This window comes from Mytilus trossulus, chromosome 5 (genome assembly GCF_036588685.1).
Source record: "Mytilus trossulus isolate FHL-02 chromosome 5, PNRI_Mtr1.1.1.hap1, whole genome shotgun sequence".
NCBI lineage: Eukaryota > Metazoa > Mollusca > Bivalvia > Mytilida > Mytilidae > Mytilus > Mytilus trossulus.
The window spans coordinates 2006823-2027455 of NC_086377.1; the positions used below are offsets into that span (position 1 = coordinate 2006823).

Genomic DNA, 20633 nt, shown 5'->3' on the forward strand with positions numbered 1-20633 from the left:
ACAAGTTATACACTGTCCACACTGGGGACTTAATTTGTAGTATACGGAAATCAAAGAACGATAACTGTGTCCACAGACAGTTCCCATTTCATTGCTATGATACAATTTGTATGTACATGTTATCTGTTACGCCCTTACTTCATCTCTATATTCCAAATCAGCTCCCTTTTCAATGGAAAGTTTCAAATCTGTTAATCTTCCTTCACGAGCAGCTTTAATCAGTTTCTGTAAGAAAGAAATGTTGATTACAAAATTGTATGATATACATTGTACTTGAGTGCACAGTTCATGGATAATTTGATCTTTTATTGGTCAAACGACAACATATATGAATATACCATATCTTGTTTAACATAGCACTCCAACTTTAATGTTAACTTACACAATATGTCAACAATATAATCAAACTATCAATTTGAGCCGAAAACTAACCGTTTAATTTTACGGTAATGTTTGGTAATTGATTGACACACAATTAATGATTAAAACTTATATACTGTAAATTCATAAATTATTGCGTTCATTTATCATTGAGATTTTACGAGAAAGGACAAAAATGCGTGTTTAATTATCGCGATTTCGAAAACAACTGCGTTCAGATCTATGTTTCAGTTTCCAGAATGCGAGTTGTTATTATTGCGATACCCATTCAGTAGCATTATTTGCAATAATATAAACCTGGCAATAATTTCTGAATTTACAGTAATTGATCTTTGAAAAGAACGTATGCAGTTTTCATTGTGTGACGTTGATTGCACATAGCAAAACAAGGCTATTTTAAAATCATTAATATTTTCTGCTGACGTTGAAGTGCGTAAATTGTTCTTTCAGAATTACGAGTATTTTTAATTTAACAATTGCCTGATGATAGTCTTCTTTTATCTATTGCTTGCATCAATACAACATGTCTTGTATCACACAAAATTGATTCTAAAATCTGCGTTAATTTGACTGGCTTATCCAGAATCATTTGACAATATTAAGTCATTTCCATAGGGTATTCGATAGGTCATTAATTAATTACAAAGGTTAAGACTGTGCTCTTCAACTTTGTACTTGTTTGGCTATATAATTATTTTGATCTGAGCGTCACTGATTAATCTTATAAAGACGAAACTCGCGGATGGCGTATTTAATTATAATCCTGGAACCTTTGATAACTATTTCTTCCATGTCAATATATCATATCACCAATGATTGAACAACTTTAAACACCGGTATAATATATATCAGCTTTGAAGGCTTCCTAAAATTTCAAGCATTGAAATATTATTATAGAATGACCCGGAACAAAATGTGTTTCTAGTCTTCGAAAATATTTAAACCTGTATGTTAAATTTGGTAATTTATTGAAAATAAGTGAATGACAACTTGACTTTTAAAGTGAAATCGTACCTCATTCCAACTAGGCATTGTATCCTGAAAAAAGACAATAATTCATTTTTAAGATTAACGTCAACGTTAGAACAAACACAAGGACGTACATAAGACACCTGATCACATAATTAATAAAACGTCATTATAAAACAATATAAATCAAGTAAGTGTTGACCTTGTTAAATGTCATTTGGTTTCTTTATTCTTTAGTTTGCAGAGTTATTAATGTTAACTCCATCGAACTGCATGGATAACAAAACTGTCTTATAACGAACAACTGTATTTTTATTGTTGATAAGAAGAAGAAATATTGATAATCGTCACATTGCAAATCGTGTTTTAGTATCTTTTCTATCGAAAACATACTATCTTATAAAAAAAAAACCTTCCTGAAAAACAGCAGGCAAGAAAAATCAATGACAGTTTTTAATTTCCATATAAATTAGGCAACACATGTATTCCAATTCGATCATTACCCACATAAGTGTCCGTATATTTATCGTACAAAGGCTTATTACATAACAAATTCGTCAATTCGTGTTTATCACCAACTAGGACAAAATTGCATTCGCGCTTAACAAATACAAAAGTTATCTTATTCAAAACTTAAAAAATAAAACCAATTTAGTGAAGAAATACAAAACACTCATACGTTTCATCATACATTGACTCAGAAGCAAGAAAAAAAAAACCCAAAATTGCAAATAGCATTGCATTATTAATACTTAAATTTGTTAAAATGCTAGTAAAAAAAAGGTATGGTAAACGTTACGTAGCGTCTCGATTTGCTTTTATGGTGTAAGTAATGCTTTCATGAATGTCATCAAGGATCGATGGAAACGTCTACGCTAGTGTAATATAAAAGTACCGACTGATAAAAAGAATCATTAAATCATAATGTTTGCTAATAAGTTTTAAATTTTTAACAAAACGGTATTGATAAACATGAACACACATTTTGAGGTACTAGAACACATCCGTGATATCGCGGGTCCGTGACTGAATTAAATTATATAACTATGCGCAATACTTATTTTTGTATTAGTATTGTCATCTGATAAAGTCATGCCGATTATAAGATAGTTACCACAGTTTTCTCTGCTTTCAAATCTTTCTGTTTGAACCCGTCTAACTGGAACTTATCAATTATTGGTAATATTAATTATTTGGAAAACAAAAGGTCCTAGGATGGAGTTTTTTTTTAAATCAACAGCATTGTCCTATATAAGTTGAAAATAAAGTTGAATTCTTTGATTCGCTGTTTTACGTCATGCCCGCTAACAAATTGATATTTTGGAGAAAAAAAAGGTCCTGGGATGGAGTATTTTTTTAATCAACAGCATTGTCCTATATTAGTTATACATAAAGTTGAATTCTTTGATTCGCTGTTTTACGTCATGCCCGCTAACAAATTGAAAACTGTAGCTATACGCCTTATTTTTAGTATTCGTATTGTTATCTTATAAAGTCTTACAGATTAAAATACTAACAATTTGACAATTAAGTAGTGTCAACCCTGTGATTATGACCCGTGTATATAGCATATCCTGAATACACCGTTTGGTGGTGCGCCTGTCAAATGCGGAACGTACAGATAAGTTAATAGGTAACAGATGAATATACTATTGGTATCGGTATCGGACTTGACCCGGAACTTCTTAATTATTGGCAATATTAATTACGTGGAAAACAAAGGGGCCTGGAGTGGTGTAATTTTTAGTCTACACCTTTGTACTATATTAGTTATATATAAAGTTGAATTCTTTGATTCGTCGTTTTCACGTGATGACGGCTGACAAATTGGACCTCGTAATTTTAGTATTATAGATGATCATAGTTATGTTATCATCATTTACAAGATAAATAGTCAGTATTTCGGTGTTGACATGCATACTCATTATATGGTTATATTTGTCAATTAACTGTTTGCGAAAACGTATGAATTATTCGTAGCACTACGGATTTTCTCATTACATGCATATACTACATTAGCCGTGTTAGGCACAACTTTTGGAATTTTTGATCCTCAATACTTACAGTATCATGTTTGTACTTGTTTTGATTTTCTGACTATTTTTATCTGATAGTACTAATGATGACGAAATGACGTCTGTCGTGATAGGTTTGTGTTAGATGCATAACATTGAGGATGGAAATGAGGAATGTGTCAAAGAGACAACAACCCGACCAAAAAAAAATCACAACAGCAGAAGGTCACCAACAGGTCTTCAATGTGGCAAGAAATTCCCGCATGTTTATTTTTTATTAGTTGTTAATGGTTTTGAAAAAGCTGTTAATTAACTGCAAGTACTATCATATCAGCACTTAGTGTCTTTCTTATTGTTGGGATGTACAAGTACCCGGTCACGTCCACTTTAGGTTTTTGTTAGATTTATTTATATTTGTATCTTTCTGATGAGTGAAGCTTATTTTATTTTAATCCATCTGATGATTTAAGCGTTTTCATTTGATTTCTATATTTCGTTCTTATGTTGAACTGTTACATCACTGTCCCATGGTAAGGGGTTGGGTTTTTGAATCCCACTAACATGTTTAACCCAGCCTAATTTTGTATGTATATGCCTGTCCCGAGTCAGTAGGTTGTAATTCAGTAGTTGTCGTTTGTTTATGTGTAACATATTTGTTTTTCGTTCCTTTTCTGAACATAAATTTGGCCGTTTGAGTTCTTGTTTGAATTTTTACATTGTCATTTCGAGGACTTGTATAGCTGACTATGCGGTATGAGTGCCTACGGTGACCTTTAGTTGTTAATTTCGGTTTCATATGATCTCTGTTGAAGAGTTTTCTCATTGGCAATCATGCCAAATCTTCTTTTTTTAAATTTCTGTATGTGTAATCGCGAAAAACATTTAAAGTTTTTTGTATACACAATAAACCATAAGACCCCGAATTGTGCGTTTAATGTGTTTTAAAACACAGGGAACATATCCAATACCATTTGTGAACAGGATATTTACTAACTGTGAACCAACTAGTGATCGCGTCCGTATCATATTCGTAGTGATGATTTTGACTGCACCATTTGGAATTCCTGGACTTATAGCTTCCTTGTAAACAGCAACCATGTTTTACGAAACCATGATAGGGATTTGAATAACGATAGGGAAAAAATGTATACACTCCGTATGCAGACTCTGCCTGAAAGTTGCTACATGTTGCCCAAACTGATACCTTATAATTTTCGTTTTTTTTGGGAAAAGGATAAAATATCGTTTCATGATAATTGAATAAACAACTTACCTAAAACTATTATACCATGCTTTAAATTACAGTTTTAATTCATGGTGCAAAATTAGTGGGAGATATTATTGACATAATTGTGCAAATCGTGATACAAGCATGACATTTGGTATAAAGGTTAACTAAATGATACTTATAAAAAATCCGCTGCTGGCCAGAAAAAATAATCATTTTTTCAAGATGGCCATCACAAATTTTGAAAATGGCGTCATAACAAATTAGCCAATATTTGTTAATCCTTTGAAAGGTGTGTTATATGTAAAATCCATTGTTAGATTTGATAAAAAGAAAATGACAGTTCATAAATAACGACTAGACAATACATTAATGAATCTTAAAGTGACTTCCGGTTTCAAATGCGGCTAGCAAGTCAAAAATTTCGATTTTGTTTTACTATCAAGCAATATTACAAGGGGTTTTAATCCTTGAAAGATGGTTTATGTATAAATCAATGTAAATTATGATAAAACGTTAAAAATAGCTCCTAAGTACGACAAAACAACATATAACTGAAGAAAAATAGTGTTTGCCGGTTCCAAATTAGATGCAAATACGTAAAAAATATTTTAACAATTTCCATCAACTTAACAAGTAATAACACAAGCATGAAATACAAGCATGAAATTTTTTATACAGGTGGACTAAACGATAATTAAAAGAAATGAGGTGCTGGCCATAAAGAAATCCCATTTTTTCAAGATGGCCACCGATCATTTTGCAAATGGCGTCATATCCAGTTGTAAATCTTTGAAAGTTGTGTTATAGGTATAATCCAATGTAAGGTTTTATTAAGCGTAAATATTAGTTTTTAAAGTACGGAAAAACAACACAATAATGACAAAAAAGAGTGATTTCCGGTTTTAAAATGGCGTCAAAATTTTTGAAAATGCTTTTTTTTTTAAATTTTCATCAACTTAACAAGTGATATCACATCTTTGTTAAGATTAAATGTCTAGTTTTGTTAGAAAGGCATTTTCGTTATCTAAAAATTATCGGACAGTAGCCAATAACAAAACTCGTACAAGGAAGGACAGAACGGTAGCATTTACAGTCACCAACACAACTGGATTTTTCGCCTCCTCACTTCAAAAGTTCCCGACAGGAGGATGCAACTTTAACGGTTGCCGAAGAAGTCTTCGATTTTATTTTCATCCAACCCCAGTGTTCATGAATTGGTACATAAATCAGGCTGATCCCAAAGTTATCCTCCTTGATACGCTGCTCTTTGGATGTGCTCCGAGAAAAAAAAAACCTCTTGTAGGCGGTACTACATCACAATGCCACTGCGTCTTGGGTAAAAAATTACATCGTGCCTCGTTAACAGCAAATAGTGATGTTGTTCTGTCATACATGATGCAAAAAAATGCTTCTTTTATGTCCTTGTTTGTGTCTTTATACTTCAGCAAAGAAATAAGTACGTCCCTTAACATGTTGATATACTTCCTATGTCATCCAAACTGACCAATTCCCTCAGTGTCACACACTGAATGTATGAATGAATAGAAGAGTAGCTACACGAGGACCAAACGCATTTGATATATCACGTACTGGAAGCCATCAAAAGTCTTCAATCCTGCCAAAACCTATTCAAAGTTTGTTCCACCATATTTTTGGAGTGCTGCAATTCTTAATACTACTACATATGTGTCAGTGCTACCTTAAATTACCGTCCTACAACAATTTTCATAATCAGGCCGAACATAGACAAACATTCGTATATCTGCTTCTCCATGCTTACAAGGGGTAGCTGGAAAGTATCCTTATTAGTCTCTACAGAAGCATTTCTGTCGGCAAGACACTTGAACAATTTCGTTTCGTTGTCATCTTCATAGAGAAAACTACTCCAGAACCCAACTTTTGTCTTCTCACATCTAGCCTTTCAATGATTCATTTAGTAAATATAAAGCAATATCTACTCTTGAATACTTATCGATGCAAGATTTTATTTAAGGCCGTATAACACAATTGCAAAATCATCCAATATTGATTCCCTACAAGGTGGCCTGGAATTAACCATTGCTGCTCTATCAACAATAAATGCGTCAGAATTTGGATCTGCAAATTACAAAATGTTTCAAGTTTATCCATTTGCACCGATTTAAAACCACTGTTTAAAATGACATCCGAAGACAAAAACGGAAGAGCAGTTTGTCTTTATGGATTAAGAAATATTCCAAATAGTGGGAGATATTATGGACATAATTGTGCAAATCGTGATACAAGCATGACATTTGGTATAAAGGTTAACTAAATGATACTTATAAAAAATCCGCTGCTGGACAGAAAAAATAATCATTTTTTCAAGATGGCCACCACAAATTTTGAAAATGGCGTCATAACAAATTAGCCAATATTTGTTAATCCTTTGAAAGGTGTGTTATATGTAAAATCCATTGTTAGATTTGATAAAAAGAAAATGACAGTTCATAAATAACGACTAGACAATACATTAATGAATCTTAAAGTGACTTCCGGTTTCAAATGCGGCTAGCAAGTCAAAAATTTCGATTTTTTTTTACTATCAAGCAATTTTACAAGGGGTTTTAATCCTTGAAAGATGGTTTATGTATAAATCAATGTAAATTATGATAAAACGTTAAAAATAGCTCCTAAGTACGACAAAACAACATATAACTGAAGAAAAATAGTGTTTGCCGGTTCCAAATTAGATGCAAATACGTAAAAAATATTTTAACAATTTCCATCAACTTAACAAGTAATAACACAAGCATGAAATACAAGCATGAAATTTTTTATACAGGTGGACTAAACGATAATTAAAAGAAATGAGGTGCTGGCCATAAAGAAATCCCATTTTTTCAAGATGGCCACCGATCATTTTGCGAATGGCGTCATATCCAGTTGTAAATCTTTGAAAGTTGTGTTATAGGTATACTTCAATGTAAGGTTTTATTAAGCGTAAATATTAGTTTTTAAAGTACGGAAAAACAACACAATAATGACAAAAAAGAGTGATTTCCGGTTTTAAAATGGCATCAAAATTTTTGAAAATGTTTTTTTTTTTAAATTTTCATCAACTTAACAAGTGATATCACATCTTTGTTAAGATTAAATGTCTAGTTTTGTTAGAAAGGCAGTTTCGTTATCTAAAAATTATCGGACAGTAGCCAATAACAAAACTCGTACAAGGAAGGACAGAACGGTAGCATTTACAGTCACCAACACAACTGGATTGTTCGCCTCCTCACTTCAAAAGTTCCCGACAGGAGGATGCAACTTTAACGGTTGCCGAAGAAGTCTTCGATTTTATTTTCATCCAACCCCAGTGTTCATGCATTGGTACATAAATCAGGCTGATCCCAAAGTTATCCTCCTTGATACGCTGCTCTTTGGATGTGCTCCGAGAAAAAAAAAACTCTTGTAGGCGGTACTACATCACAATGCCACTGCGTCTTGGGTAAAAAATTACATCGTGCCTCGTTAACAGCAAATAGTGATGTTGTTCTGTCATACATGATGCAAAAAAATGCTTCTTTTATGTCCTTGTTTGTGTCTTTATACTTCAGCAAAGAAATAAGTACGTCCCTTTACATGTTGATATACTTCCTATGTCATCCAAACTTACCAATTCCCTCAGTGTCACACACTGAATGTATGAATGAATAGAAGAGTAGCTACACGAGGACCAAACGCATTTGATATATCACGTACTGGAAGCCATCAAAAGTCTTCAATCCTGCCAAAACCTATTCAAAGTTTGTTCCACCATATTTTTGGAGTGCTGCAATTCTTAATACTACTACATATGTGTCAGTGCTACCTTAAATTACCGTCCTACAACAATTTTCATAATCAGGCCGAACATAGACAAACATTCGTATATCTGCTTCTCCATGCTTACAAGGGGTAGCTGGAATGTATCCTTATTAGTCTCTACAGAAGCATTTCTGTCGGTAAGACACTTGAACAATTTCGTTTCGTTGTCATCTTCATAGAGAAAACTACTCCAGAACCCAACTTTTGTCTTCTCACATCTAGCCTTTCAATGATTCATTTAGTAAATATAAAGCAATATCTACTCTTGAATACTTATCGATGCAAGATTTTATTTAAGGCCGTATAACACAATTGCAAAATCATCCAATATTGATTCCCTACAAGGTGGCCTGGAATTAACCATTGCTGCTCTATCAACAATAAATGCGTCAGAATTTGGATCTGCAAATTACAAAATGTTTCAAGTTTATCCATTTGCACCGATTTTAAACCACTGTTTAAAATGACATCCGAAGACAAAAACGGAAGAGCAGTTTGTCTTTATGGATTAAGAAATATTCCAAATCAATTTGTCCACTGCGACAAAAAATAAAAGTCTAGAAAAGATATCTAAAGGCTCTAGCTTCGTTTTTTACAAAAACGTTTACAGTTTTATTTTACCGACATAATAGGAGTTGTTCTTTTTAAACTGGTTATAAGAAACCGGTTCTCCTTCGTTTTGTATTTGCTTCAAAGGATCTTCAAATTATTTGCCTTTGATCTTTTTAAAGAAACCCTTGTGTGTTCATTTATCCGTTCATCTATTATAGAATGCCTCAAACCACTAGATCTTGCAAATTTATCTGATAGTCTACTGACTTCTGGTCTAGCTTCCATCAATACGTCTGAATGAGATCTTCGGTTAAACCTATGACAACACATCGCCCTTTACAATTGCATTATTCTGTTTTTGTCTGATCAATTGTGTTATAAGAAAAATATTTTCTGGTCTTACGTACAGTAAAATTATCATTTTCAAAATCAATTGCCACCTGTGGGTGTCTTAAGAGAAGGGAAGCCATATCTCGGAGAAGGTCGGTCGCGATCGAAAATATGTTACATGTTCAAGACCTAAATGAATACAGTATCATGCTTTATATGGACTGCTTGTACAAAATCTGATTCATGAAATAAGCATACTTCCGAATTCACAAGAAGTTCTTATTATATAATTGAACGCCATGCAGGAATTGAACTGTGATAGAGATGACTATATTTTCTTACACCAGTCAAATCATTGAACGTAACAGAGTCAGGGCATGATTATAATTTCTGTATTTAGCTTTCTTTAGCCGATATATACCTTTCAAGCTAAAACACATAGAGTTATATGATGCATGTGTCTAGTCCTAGGTACATTTGAACATACATACAAGAATAAGCCGTTCTAGGTGTTGCAATAATGGTTTTAGTGAGGACACATGACACATCTAACTTTACGTAATATATCACCTAGAATTTTATAACATGTCATTTCAGTGTGAAATCCACCTTACATGACGATAAACTTATATTCTCTGTACAAATCAGGCAATTCCCACTGAATATCCATTACCAAAAGTTGCTGATCTGCCGTTACTATTGTTGTTTTACTCGTTTTTACTCGTTTCGATGCGACTGTCATATAAGTGAGAGGTTTAGCTAGCTATAAAACCAGGTTCAATCCACCATTTTCTACATTAGAAAATGCCTGTACCAAGTCAGGAATATGACAGTTGTTACCCATTCGTTTGATGTGTTTGGACTTTTGATTTTGCCTTTTGATTTTTGATTTTCCTTTTTGAATTTTCCTCGGAGTTCGGTATTTTTGTGTTTTTACTTTTTAACCACATTTTCCGTCTTATCCATCAAATACCTGATCATTGCAACTGAATTGGCTTGTTTTTAAACAGTAGCATCATAGATTTTACACTTACTTGCTTTTTAGAGTAATGATATGAACTACGATTTATACCAGTTTGCCCTGGTAGTGCATACAAATCACTCATTATGTCTATAAATAGTTTGCGCATGCGCAAATTTGTAAAATCATGTGTGTTATAACCTTGAAAAATGTATCAAACCAAATCATGATATCATTGAAAATCCCAAATCACTTATTTTATAGTAAATAGTTGAAATATTTTTTAATGAATTTTGTTACATTTTCGCGCATGCGCAAACCCGGTTTGTGTCAAATACTCATGTCTAGTGAATTATTCACACATAAAGAAGGTAGCTACCAAACCTGACAGCTGTTTTCACCAAAAGAAGGTAAACGAAAAGTTTTCCAGAAAAAATCAGTATTTTCAAACTGAAAAAACAGCCATTTTAGAAAACGGCGCTGGCCATCTTGAAAAAAAGATTTTTTTTAATGGCCAGCAGTTGTTTCTTTAAAAGTATTTAATAATGATGATTTGTGGTAATTTTCATGCTTGTATCATCATTTGCACAATTCCCTCGATTTTGCCTGCTAATATCTTCCACTAAATGGCACGCGGACTGTTTATGAAATCATTTCTACAAAAATAAACCAAAGTAGTTTTATAGTTCGATCTTATGTTTTACTGTTATACCACTGTCCCAGGTTAGGGGAGGGTTGGGATCCCGCATGTTTAACCCCACCACATTATTTATCTATGTGCCTGTCCTAAGTCAGGAGCCTGTAATTCAGTGGTTGTCGTTTGTTTAAGTATTACATATTTGCTTTTCGTTCATTTTTTTACATAAATGAGGCCGTTAGTTTTCTCGTTTGAATTGTTTTACATTGTCTTATCGGGGCTTTTTAGTTTAGTTTAAACATATTTATTTATAGTGGATTGGGAAACAAGTTATTGCAACTAATATTAATCCCTTTCCACTTTGCGGGTGCTTGTGCTGCCTTGTAGCGGCATTAGCCTACTCTTTTTCGAAATCTACAAGGGTGTCTTTAACGTGCAAGATATGTGGCTCTCTCTTAACACGGGTCAGCCATGTATCGTCCCCTTCCGACGGACTACCATCGTTTCCTTAAGACCATGCTCGCTAATGGTGTCAATGGAGAGCCGAAAATTGAGTTCCTGAAATTTTCATCCCGAACCAGGAATCGAACCAGGAACCGTTGTGTTAGCAGTCCGATGCACTAACCACTACCCACGACTATAGCTGACTATTCGGTATGGGCGTTGCTCATTGTTGAAGGCCGTACGGTGACCTATAGTTGTTAATGTTTTGTCATTTTGGTCTTTTTTGGATAGTTGTTTCATTGGCAATCATACCATATCTTCTTTTTTATATTACCTGAAATTAATTATTATTGACAATAATAAAAACATATTAAACTGTGTCTTTTCGAAAACAGTTAATAATAATGTTTATAAAGTAGCGTCCGTCTGTCGTAATCCTTCTCTTTGCAATCTGCTGTTCAAACTTCAAATGAATGATCAATAGTTTCAGTCAGGAAATATTTTCTTTTTTGTAAAGTTAAATAAGCAAAGCTGAAGATTTAAACTAAAAGGTATAAGTCATTTTGCACTACTTATCTATTCATAATTTGAGGTTGGTCAACATGGTTCTAACCAACCTTCATTGTCATAATTTTAATCAAGTGTTGTCAGATCGCTAAAAATAACATCATCATAGATACCAGGATTAAAATATTATATATGCCCCAGACCCGCGTTTTGTATACAGAAGACTCATCAGTGATGCTCCAATCAGAGAGTCAAAACTTTTTAAAAGACCAAATTAAGTAGTTGAGAAGCATTAAGGACAAATATTTCTAAAGCTCAAGATATCTATTCCTGAGGTAATAAACAGTTCATTTATAATTGTGAATATATCAATGATTACTCAAGTCAACACAGATATAGACTTGTAATATCCTCGGAAAACTACAACTAAAACAAAGTCGTTTGCATTCCATTTCAGTTTTGAATCAGCTAATTCAATTTTAAATAATAATACATAATATACTATCACTATATTAGAGAAGCTACCAATTAAATCATATCTCTCAAAATCAATTTCAGAACCAAAAGCTGTCACTTCATATGCACTGGAAAACAACAACATTTAAACATAATATGTTTATGTGATATGCGAATTTATCATGTAACTTATATAACACCCACACGTACAGCCCTTGGATGGTGTAAGCTTCCCAAAATAACGTGTATGGTGTAATGGTGTAAGGTGTATGGTGCAATGGTGTAAGGTGTATGGTGCTATGGTGTATGGTGTAAGGGGAATGGTGTATTGGTGTATGAGGAATGGTGTGATCGTGTAACGTGCAATCGGGAATGGTGTGAGTGAATGGTGTACGACATTTCATTGGTTGAAATCGAAGTTCTTTTTATTTCAATTTTTCGGATTGTAAACATAATAAATAATAATAATCTTTGTATTTGTTTGGCATTTTAACTGTTTTGATCTGAGCGTCACTGATGAGTCTTATGTAAACGAAACGCGCGTCTGGCGTATTAAATTATAATCCTGGTACATTTGATAACTATTAATTAATATTTTTCCAGAGTAGCAAATTACTTTACACTATATCTATCATCAATAAGAATACGAAAAAAAAAATAATGTGTACATATTAAAGTAACTATTTTTATTATTCAAGTTTTTCATATTCTTATTTTTATAGTGAACAATGGCTATAAGATTGGATAATTGTTAACCCCTGCAGCTATCATAAATTAAATGAAATGATTTTGTTTTAACTAGAAGCCGTATAAAGAGGTTATCCATGCACAGTAACATTATTTTTATATCATGGGTTATCAACATCATTTTTAACGTTGCTTCGTTCCCCATTTTTGACAGTCTCTTCATAAATATTCCATTGTAATTCCTCGAGTGTAGTTCACGTTTGGTTGACTTGGACTTACGATTCTGTTTAAAATGTTCAAAAGAAAAGTGTACACTGTACAGTGTACGTTACATGTAGCATGCCTTGCACATAAGGTGTTGTATAATTATGAACAATCTCGTCAATTGTGTTAGATTTGTGTTGGGTTATAAATGATTTCGTGAACGTTCGAAAAAATACTTAGCAATGCGAACAGGAAAGAAATGTAGTTGCCACTTGTTTAGCTACCAACAAAATCAACCAACCGACATTATATGCTACGTGTAACAGTATACTTTTTCCAGCAGAGAACTTCTCATAATTTTCATTATAAAGTCATGAAAGTAGTTAGTACAAAGGAAATCTTTTGTATTATATGAGTCAGCATGGTCAGCCTGAGGTTTCAAATCACTGAAATATTGTTGCGAGACAATATTTTGAATAAAAATAAGACATGCCAACAATCTACCAAATTTATATAATGCAATCCATTCTGACATCAAAATATTGCTGATTTACTATGCTGCTATATTGATTTACATAATAAAGTGCAAATATGGTCAGTTTTGGTTGATGCATTAAAATGACTTTATTATATGAGTCAGCTTGAGGTATCAAATTACTGAAATTTTGTTGATACCTTAAAATAATTTTACTATACGAGTCAGCTTGAGATATCAAATCACTGAAATTTTGTTGACGTGTTAATATAATTTTATTATATGAATCAGCTTGAGAATTGTTGAGTATCAAATCACTGAAATTTTGTTGACGCGTTAAAATAATTGTATTGTATCATCGTAACAGTATGAGTCAGCTTGAGGTATCAAATCACTGAAATTTTGTTGATGCGTTAAAATAGCTTTATCATATGAGTGAGCTTAAGGTACATGTATCAAATCACTGAAATTTTGTTGACGCATTAAAATAGTTTTATCATATGAGTCAGCTTGCACATTGTTGAGGTATCAATTCACTGAAATTTTGTTGATGCGTTAAAATAATTGTATTGTATGAGTCAGCTTGAGGTATCAAATCACTGAAATTATGTTGACGCGTTAAAAAGTTTTATCATATCAGTGAGCTTAAGGTATCAAATCACTGAAATTTTGTTGACGCTTAAATATAGTTTTATCATATGAGTCAGCTTGAGCATTGTTGAGGTATCAAATTAGTGAAATTTTGTTGATGCGTTAAAATAATTGTATTGTATGAGTAAGCCTGAGGTATCAAATCACTGAAATTTTGCTCATGCGTTCAAATAATTGTATTGTATGAGTCAGCTTGAGGTATCAAATTACTGAAATGTTGTTGAGGCGTTTAAATAGTTTTATGTTATGAGTGAGCTTAAGCATTGTTAAGGTATCAAATCACTGAAATTTTGTTGACGCATTAAATTAATTTTATTATATGATTCAGCTTGAGAAATGTTGAGGTATCAAATCACTGAAATTTTGTTGATGCGTTAAAATAATTTTATTATATGAGTCAGCTTGAGGTATCAAATCACTAAAAGTTTGTTGCAAGACACTATTTTGAATAAAAAGAGGATATGCTGGCAATCTAAATGATTGGAATAAATTTGTGTTGAAATTGTGTTGCAGTGTTGCTATCATTTGTTTAATGCAATGCATTCTGATATCAAAATAGTGCTGATTTTCTATGCAGCTATATAATATATAGATATACATGATAAAATATAAATATGGTCAGTTTTGGTTAATGCATTGATAGACTTTTACTATACAATTCAGCTTGAGGTATCAAATCACTGAAATTTTGTTGCGAGACGTTTTTTTTTAATAAAAGAGAACATGCTGGCAATCTAGATTGATTGGAATAAGCCAATTAAATAAATGCGTGCAAATGTAATCAAAAGTTGAGTGAAAACGTAAAACATTTTAGTTCCCAAATGCATACAAACATAGTGCGCCCATTAAACATGTTAAAATTAGATGTGGTACTATAGTATATGATTGCTAATGAGACCACTCTCCACAAGAGACCAAAGTAAGTCAGCCATTAAAGGCCCCGAATTGAGCATATAATCCAGTCTGAAAAAAAGGATTCATTAATACTTATATTATTTTTTTAGTCATGATGCGAGATCCTTAGTATTTAGTACGTACCATTCTGGAATATTTGCTGCTGCACAATAAGGGAGGCAACATATAACGTGCAATGGGGATTTCCAACTTATAAGCCGAAAACATACCGACAATGCCAGGCAAAATAAAACAAAAAAGCACCTGTGTTCTTTGAAATGTCAAAATTGCCTTATTTTGAGCAGGGACTTTCTATACTAAGTCCCTGTTTTGAGGAACTTTGTGTGTAACACAAAGTAGTAGAAGTAGTACCAACATGGTACAATTGACTAGCTGGTGGTATAATTTTATTGTCGGTATCATATTTGTAGTAAACAAAATTATATATAGATTAGGCGTTATAATGGCCATGGTAAAATATAATATACTGGGAGTTTTGTACTGTGTCATTCAAGGTTTCCCCCCTTCTTCTTACGATTGTGTTAAGAGGTGATTCTTCCTATAAAATTCAGGACTAATAAGAACAAATTATAAACATCGATCACTTTTAGAAGAAGAAAATATTTTCGAATATATAGGAGCTGGAAAAACAAACTCCCATGCTGTCAACGCATTTCAACAGATTATGTGTAATGAGGATATCTGAATTGGGTATTTTCTACATTTCATATGATAACTACAGAAAATAACAATACATATGTTTGTATACCATGTATATAGTTGTACATTTGTCTATTACAAGTCACTTCCCGTTTTTTCACATGTTAAGCTAAACGCATTAAAGATAGAAGTTGGAAAAATTGTTTCATATAATTTCACTCATTCAAGAAATGTTTTACTGCATGCATGAATGAATTTATTTGGTTTTGACATCTAGTTTAAACCATCATAACATATTTCCGTACACAATATACAAGTTTGTCGGGGAAATGTTGATTGCGGATTAAGAAGTTGGATATCAAACTTGAAAAAAACACCTGAGGCGAATTCCACACGGAAATGTTTTTTCTCTTCCACAATATCCTAATTAAGTCTTTCCACTTTTCTGTGGAAAGACTTATTGTTTTTCTTCTGATTATTATTTTTTTTTTCGCCAAATTTTGTTTTTGCGAGAAATGTTTGTTTCGCAATATGTCGCTTAGATATTTTTCATATTGTATTGTATAGTTTATGCGCTTTTAAATTTCACCCTGCTAAGCCGAACCATTTTCTTTGTGAGAGTTATCTCCCTATTCACTGTTTATCATCTGTGTGCATCTCCTTCGTAACAAAAAAAGATATCGACAAAATTCTTTTTACAAATTGTTCGTTACATCCTCAGTAATTGTTGGCGCATTTGGATCGAAGCGATTCGATGATATTTTATAGGAGTTATCTACCTTTACAAAATAAATTTGTCGGTTTGTTTATATAACTCATAAACAGTTAACCGTATAACCCTGGAATGTTTTTATTTGAGTCCAATGGGTCCCAATTTAGAAAATGAGGTCAAGGTCAAAGGTCAAGGTCAAGTTCTCAATTGTGACTTTTGCTTGTTTTTGCATTTTCTCCGACACTTTGAGAGATACACATCAAAGAACAAGTGCAAAATGTCAGCTTTATTGTAATGAAGATATGTTACATTTAGTCTGATACATATAAATTGCATCTTATAGGAGTTGGTGCCCCTGAAATGTCTTGATATGAAGTTATTTGATTATAACTTCAATTAAGTTCATTATAGAGACATTTGACCTCATACAAAAGGTTAAGTGACTAATGACCTTGAAAAATGGCTACCGGAAGTGACCTTTAGAAAACCGGAAGTAGCTATTTTTGCAATTTTTTTCACCTAAAAGTACCCAGAATCCATATATTTTGTCATATAGATTTTGACTTCCAACAAACCGGAAGTGGCCAATTATCTCCTATTCTACATACAAAAGTATATAGAAACTATATATTTTTGGAATCAGTGTGAAAGAAGCTATCATATGAGACCAGATGTGACATTAATTTCACCGGAAGTAGCATATTATCTCCCTTATATCACTCAAAAAGATAATTAAACCATCATTTATCGCATCAGTATAAAGAAACTACCTTCTTATCCAAATTACTTTAGTGTGGAAAGACTTTCAATTGTTCTCTGAACAATTGGTTTTTAATTCTCTTTATTTTCATTTAAACTGAGCTAATACATTTTCTGGCATATACAATAAAAATAAACATACGATAAAATTGAGAATGGAAACGGGGAATGTGTGGAAAGAGACAACAAAACAACCAAAGAGCAGACAACCGCCAAACGATTGGTGTCAATCCAAGTGGGGAGGCGACGAACAGCAAACAATGGAACCAATATTAAAATTTTGATAATATCAACTATATCACAAGACCACAAGATACTCTTTTCATATATTTACATATTTAGATATAGGAAGATGTGGTGTGAGTGCCAATGAGACAACTCTCCTTCCAAATAACAATTTAAAAATTAAACCAGTATAGGTTGAAGTACGGCCTTCAACACGGAGCCTTGGCTCACACCGAACAACAAGCTATAAAGGGCCCCAAAATTACTAGTGTAAAACCATTCAAACGGGAAAACCAACGGTCTAATCTATATATACAAAACGAGAAACGAGAAACACGTATATATTACATAAACAAACGACAACTACTGTACATCAGATTCCTGACTTAGGACAGGTGCAAACATTTGCAGCGGGATTAAACGTTTTAATGGATACAAACCTTCTCTCTTTTTCTGAAAAACATACGATAAAATATCAATTGGCAGACTTAACTCAATCAAAAAACGTATGATTACACAATGAACGAATAAATTTGATCTGAGATATCTGAATATCTATTCTATGGAATTTATTTCTGCACAAAAACGAATTCAGAAAATTAAATAAAGTGTAGAATTCATATTTTAGTTCAAATTTTATCGATTGATTGTTGATTGCATAACGTCCACTGGCAAAATTTCATGCATATTTAGGACGACATATCATTTAAAACAAAATATGGGAGGGTTGGGATACCGCTAACATGTTTAACCCCGCCACCGATTATTTATGGATGTGCCTGTCCCAAGTCAAGAGCCTGTAATTTAGTGGTTGTCGTTTGTTTATGTGTTACATATTTGTTTTTCGTTCATTTTTTTTTGTATACAAATAAGGCCGTGAGTTTTCTCGCTTGAATTGTTTTGCATTGTCATATTGGGGCAATTTATAGCTGACTATGCGGTATGGGCTTTGTTCGTTGTTGAAGGCCGTACGGTGATCTACAGTTGTTAATACTTGTGTCATTTTGGTCTCTTGTGGAAAGTTGTCTCATTGGCAATCATACCACATGTTCTTTTTTATAAATATGGAGTAATACTTACGACACATTTAAATGTTTCGTATCATTTGGTAAAATATCGAAACTCAACTTTGCTTATGTAGATACAATGAAAACGTAAAAAAAGATAGTTCAGCTGAAACAATTTAATGCAAGAAAACGATTGTGAACTGTTTATGACAGAGTGGACTCCATAGTAGCCGAGTGCTTTATATCTTGTTCCTTTGCAAGACTTGTCATTCATATTCCGCAGTATAGGACATATTATTTCTACGGTAGCAGTCAACAAGTATACTTTATACCAGACACGCAATAGTATTTTCCAATTTCTTTAATTTAATACCAAGATAAATAAAATCTCCTATATTAATTTGATACCCAATGTTTCCTTGAATATAAACATATTTTCATTCGGTCAATAAAATATGAAATCAGTAATATACATGCTGATTTGTAATACCCGGAAAAGTCAAGGTATAACACTCAGTACTTAAATAGGCTAGCCCGATGATACAGAATGCATCATATATGTCAAAGAATATTTAGTACATAGTGATTTTTTCACGAGCATTCCAACATACTTCTGACAAATAATTTCACTTAAACATTTTGTGACTTTCTTTTCCGTTTACCGACTATTCATGATTTAATTGGGGTCCTTTTATGTTCTACAGTATTTACAAGCAGTATTTTTAATTGTTTAATAAGTAATAAAAACACAATCATTTTGATAGCCAATATATAGGGGGCACCATGAAATGATTTTTTTTAGAGATGTATATATGCGAGTTTGAGTGTGTTTTTTTGGAGGGGGGATTGGGAGAGGGAGGGGTGTCAGAGCGTCGTTTCTATATTCCTATATCTATATATTTTGCTTTTATTTATTTTACTATTTAACTTTAATACCAATTGATCATTATTTTAAACGTCCTAAACATGCATCAAATTAATATTTGCCACTAGCCGTTAAACAATTTTTCTTGGACCTGCGGAATAAAAAAAGGGGGTAAACAAGTTGTTGATTTCCCTTGAAAGTAAGAGCGGAAAAACATTCTATTTAAAAACCAAATCTTGTATGGTATTAACAAATGAATAGTTATGGCACCCTCAACGGAGTTGGGGTGACGTATTGTTATTCTACGTTTCTTTTTTTTTTCTTATTATTTTTCTTCCACCGATTTTGTCCAGCTTATTTCTCAGAATCCAATGGACCAATGTTGGTTAAACTCTACTATAGTAAGGACCACCATAATAAGTTGTGCAGTGGACTTTTTGATGTGCATGATGTGCACCGTTACCATGGAAACTAAAAATATGTAAAAAAAAATCAAATTTCTAAATCTTTCTTTGTAAGACCCTACTTGACTTTGGAATGTTCAAAATGGCTGCTGCTCACCTGGCAATGGGGGAAGGGTGCCATCCGCTATTGCTTGCAATAGCAAATCTAGTTTAATTTGTTACTGAATAAATTTTCAAAACGACAGTTTTGAAGGAAAACAAACATACATTCACAAGAAATGTTATTGCGGTCTCTAAAAACACCGCAAAGGATCTCCTTTGTGCACAAAGGAGCACAAAAGACCGCAAAGGAGTTTGATAGGTGCACAAAGGACATGAAATTGTTTATAGAATGGGGTAAAAGTGATTTTTCACAAGAAACGATATTGATTTTTATTAAACATGTTAAAGGGAAACTCCGCAAAAAAAATCAAAAATTGATATCATGTCCATTCTGTATAAAAATGCTCATATTCATAGATATTAAAGTTGTATTCTGCTAGACAAGAGATCACCATCGATTTTAAATTTAGAGTATCAATAATTCTCTGCGTGCCGCCATTTTGACCATCCTTTCCGTTTCAAGCCACGATATGTCTATGAATCACAAAAGACCAAAACGACAGAAACTTAATGTAGTCATAATTGCGAGTATTTTGTCAATCGTACGGTTGTATTATCCGACTGACTAATTTGATATGGATTTTTTTTTTAAGTAACCAAGGTTGCATGTCGTTTTCAACTATTGA

General features: G+C 32.9%; 1 protein-coding gene across 1 annotated transcript in view; it reads right to left on the minus strand.

Moving 5' to 3' along the window:
- LOC134719283 (uncharacterized) overlaps nt 1-10403 on the minus strand; it is an 85372-nt gene extending 74969 nt beyond the window's left edge. The window contains exons 1-3 of the mRNA XM_063582288.1: nt 10332-10403; nt 1396-1419; nt 139-225 (exon numbers count right to left, since the gene is read on the minus strand). Of these exons, the coding sequence (XP_063438358.1) occupies nt 139-225; nt 1396-1419; nt 10332-10403 (183 nt within the window). The remainder of the gene's footprint in view (nt 1-138; nt 226-1395; nt 1420-10331) is intronic.
- Between the last annotated feature and the right edge of the window lie 10230 nt (nt 10404-20633).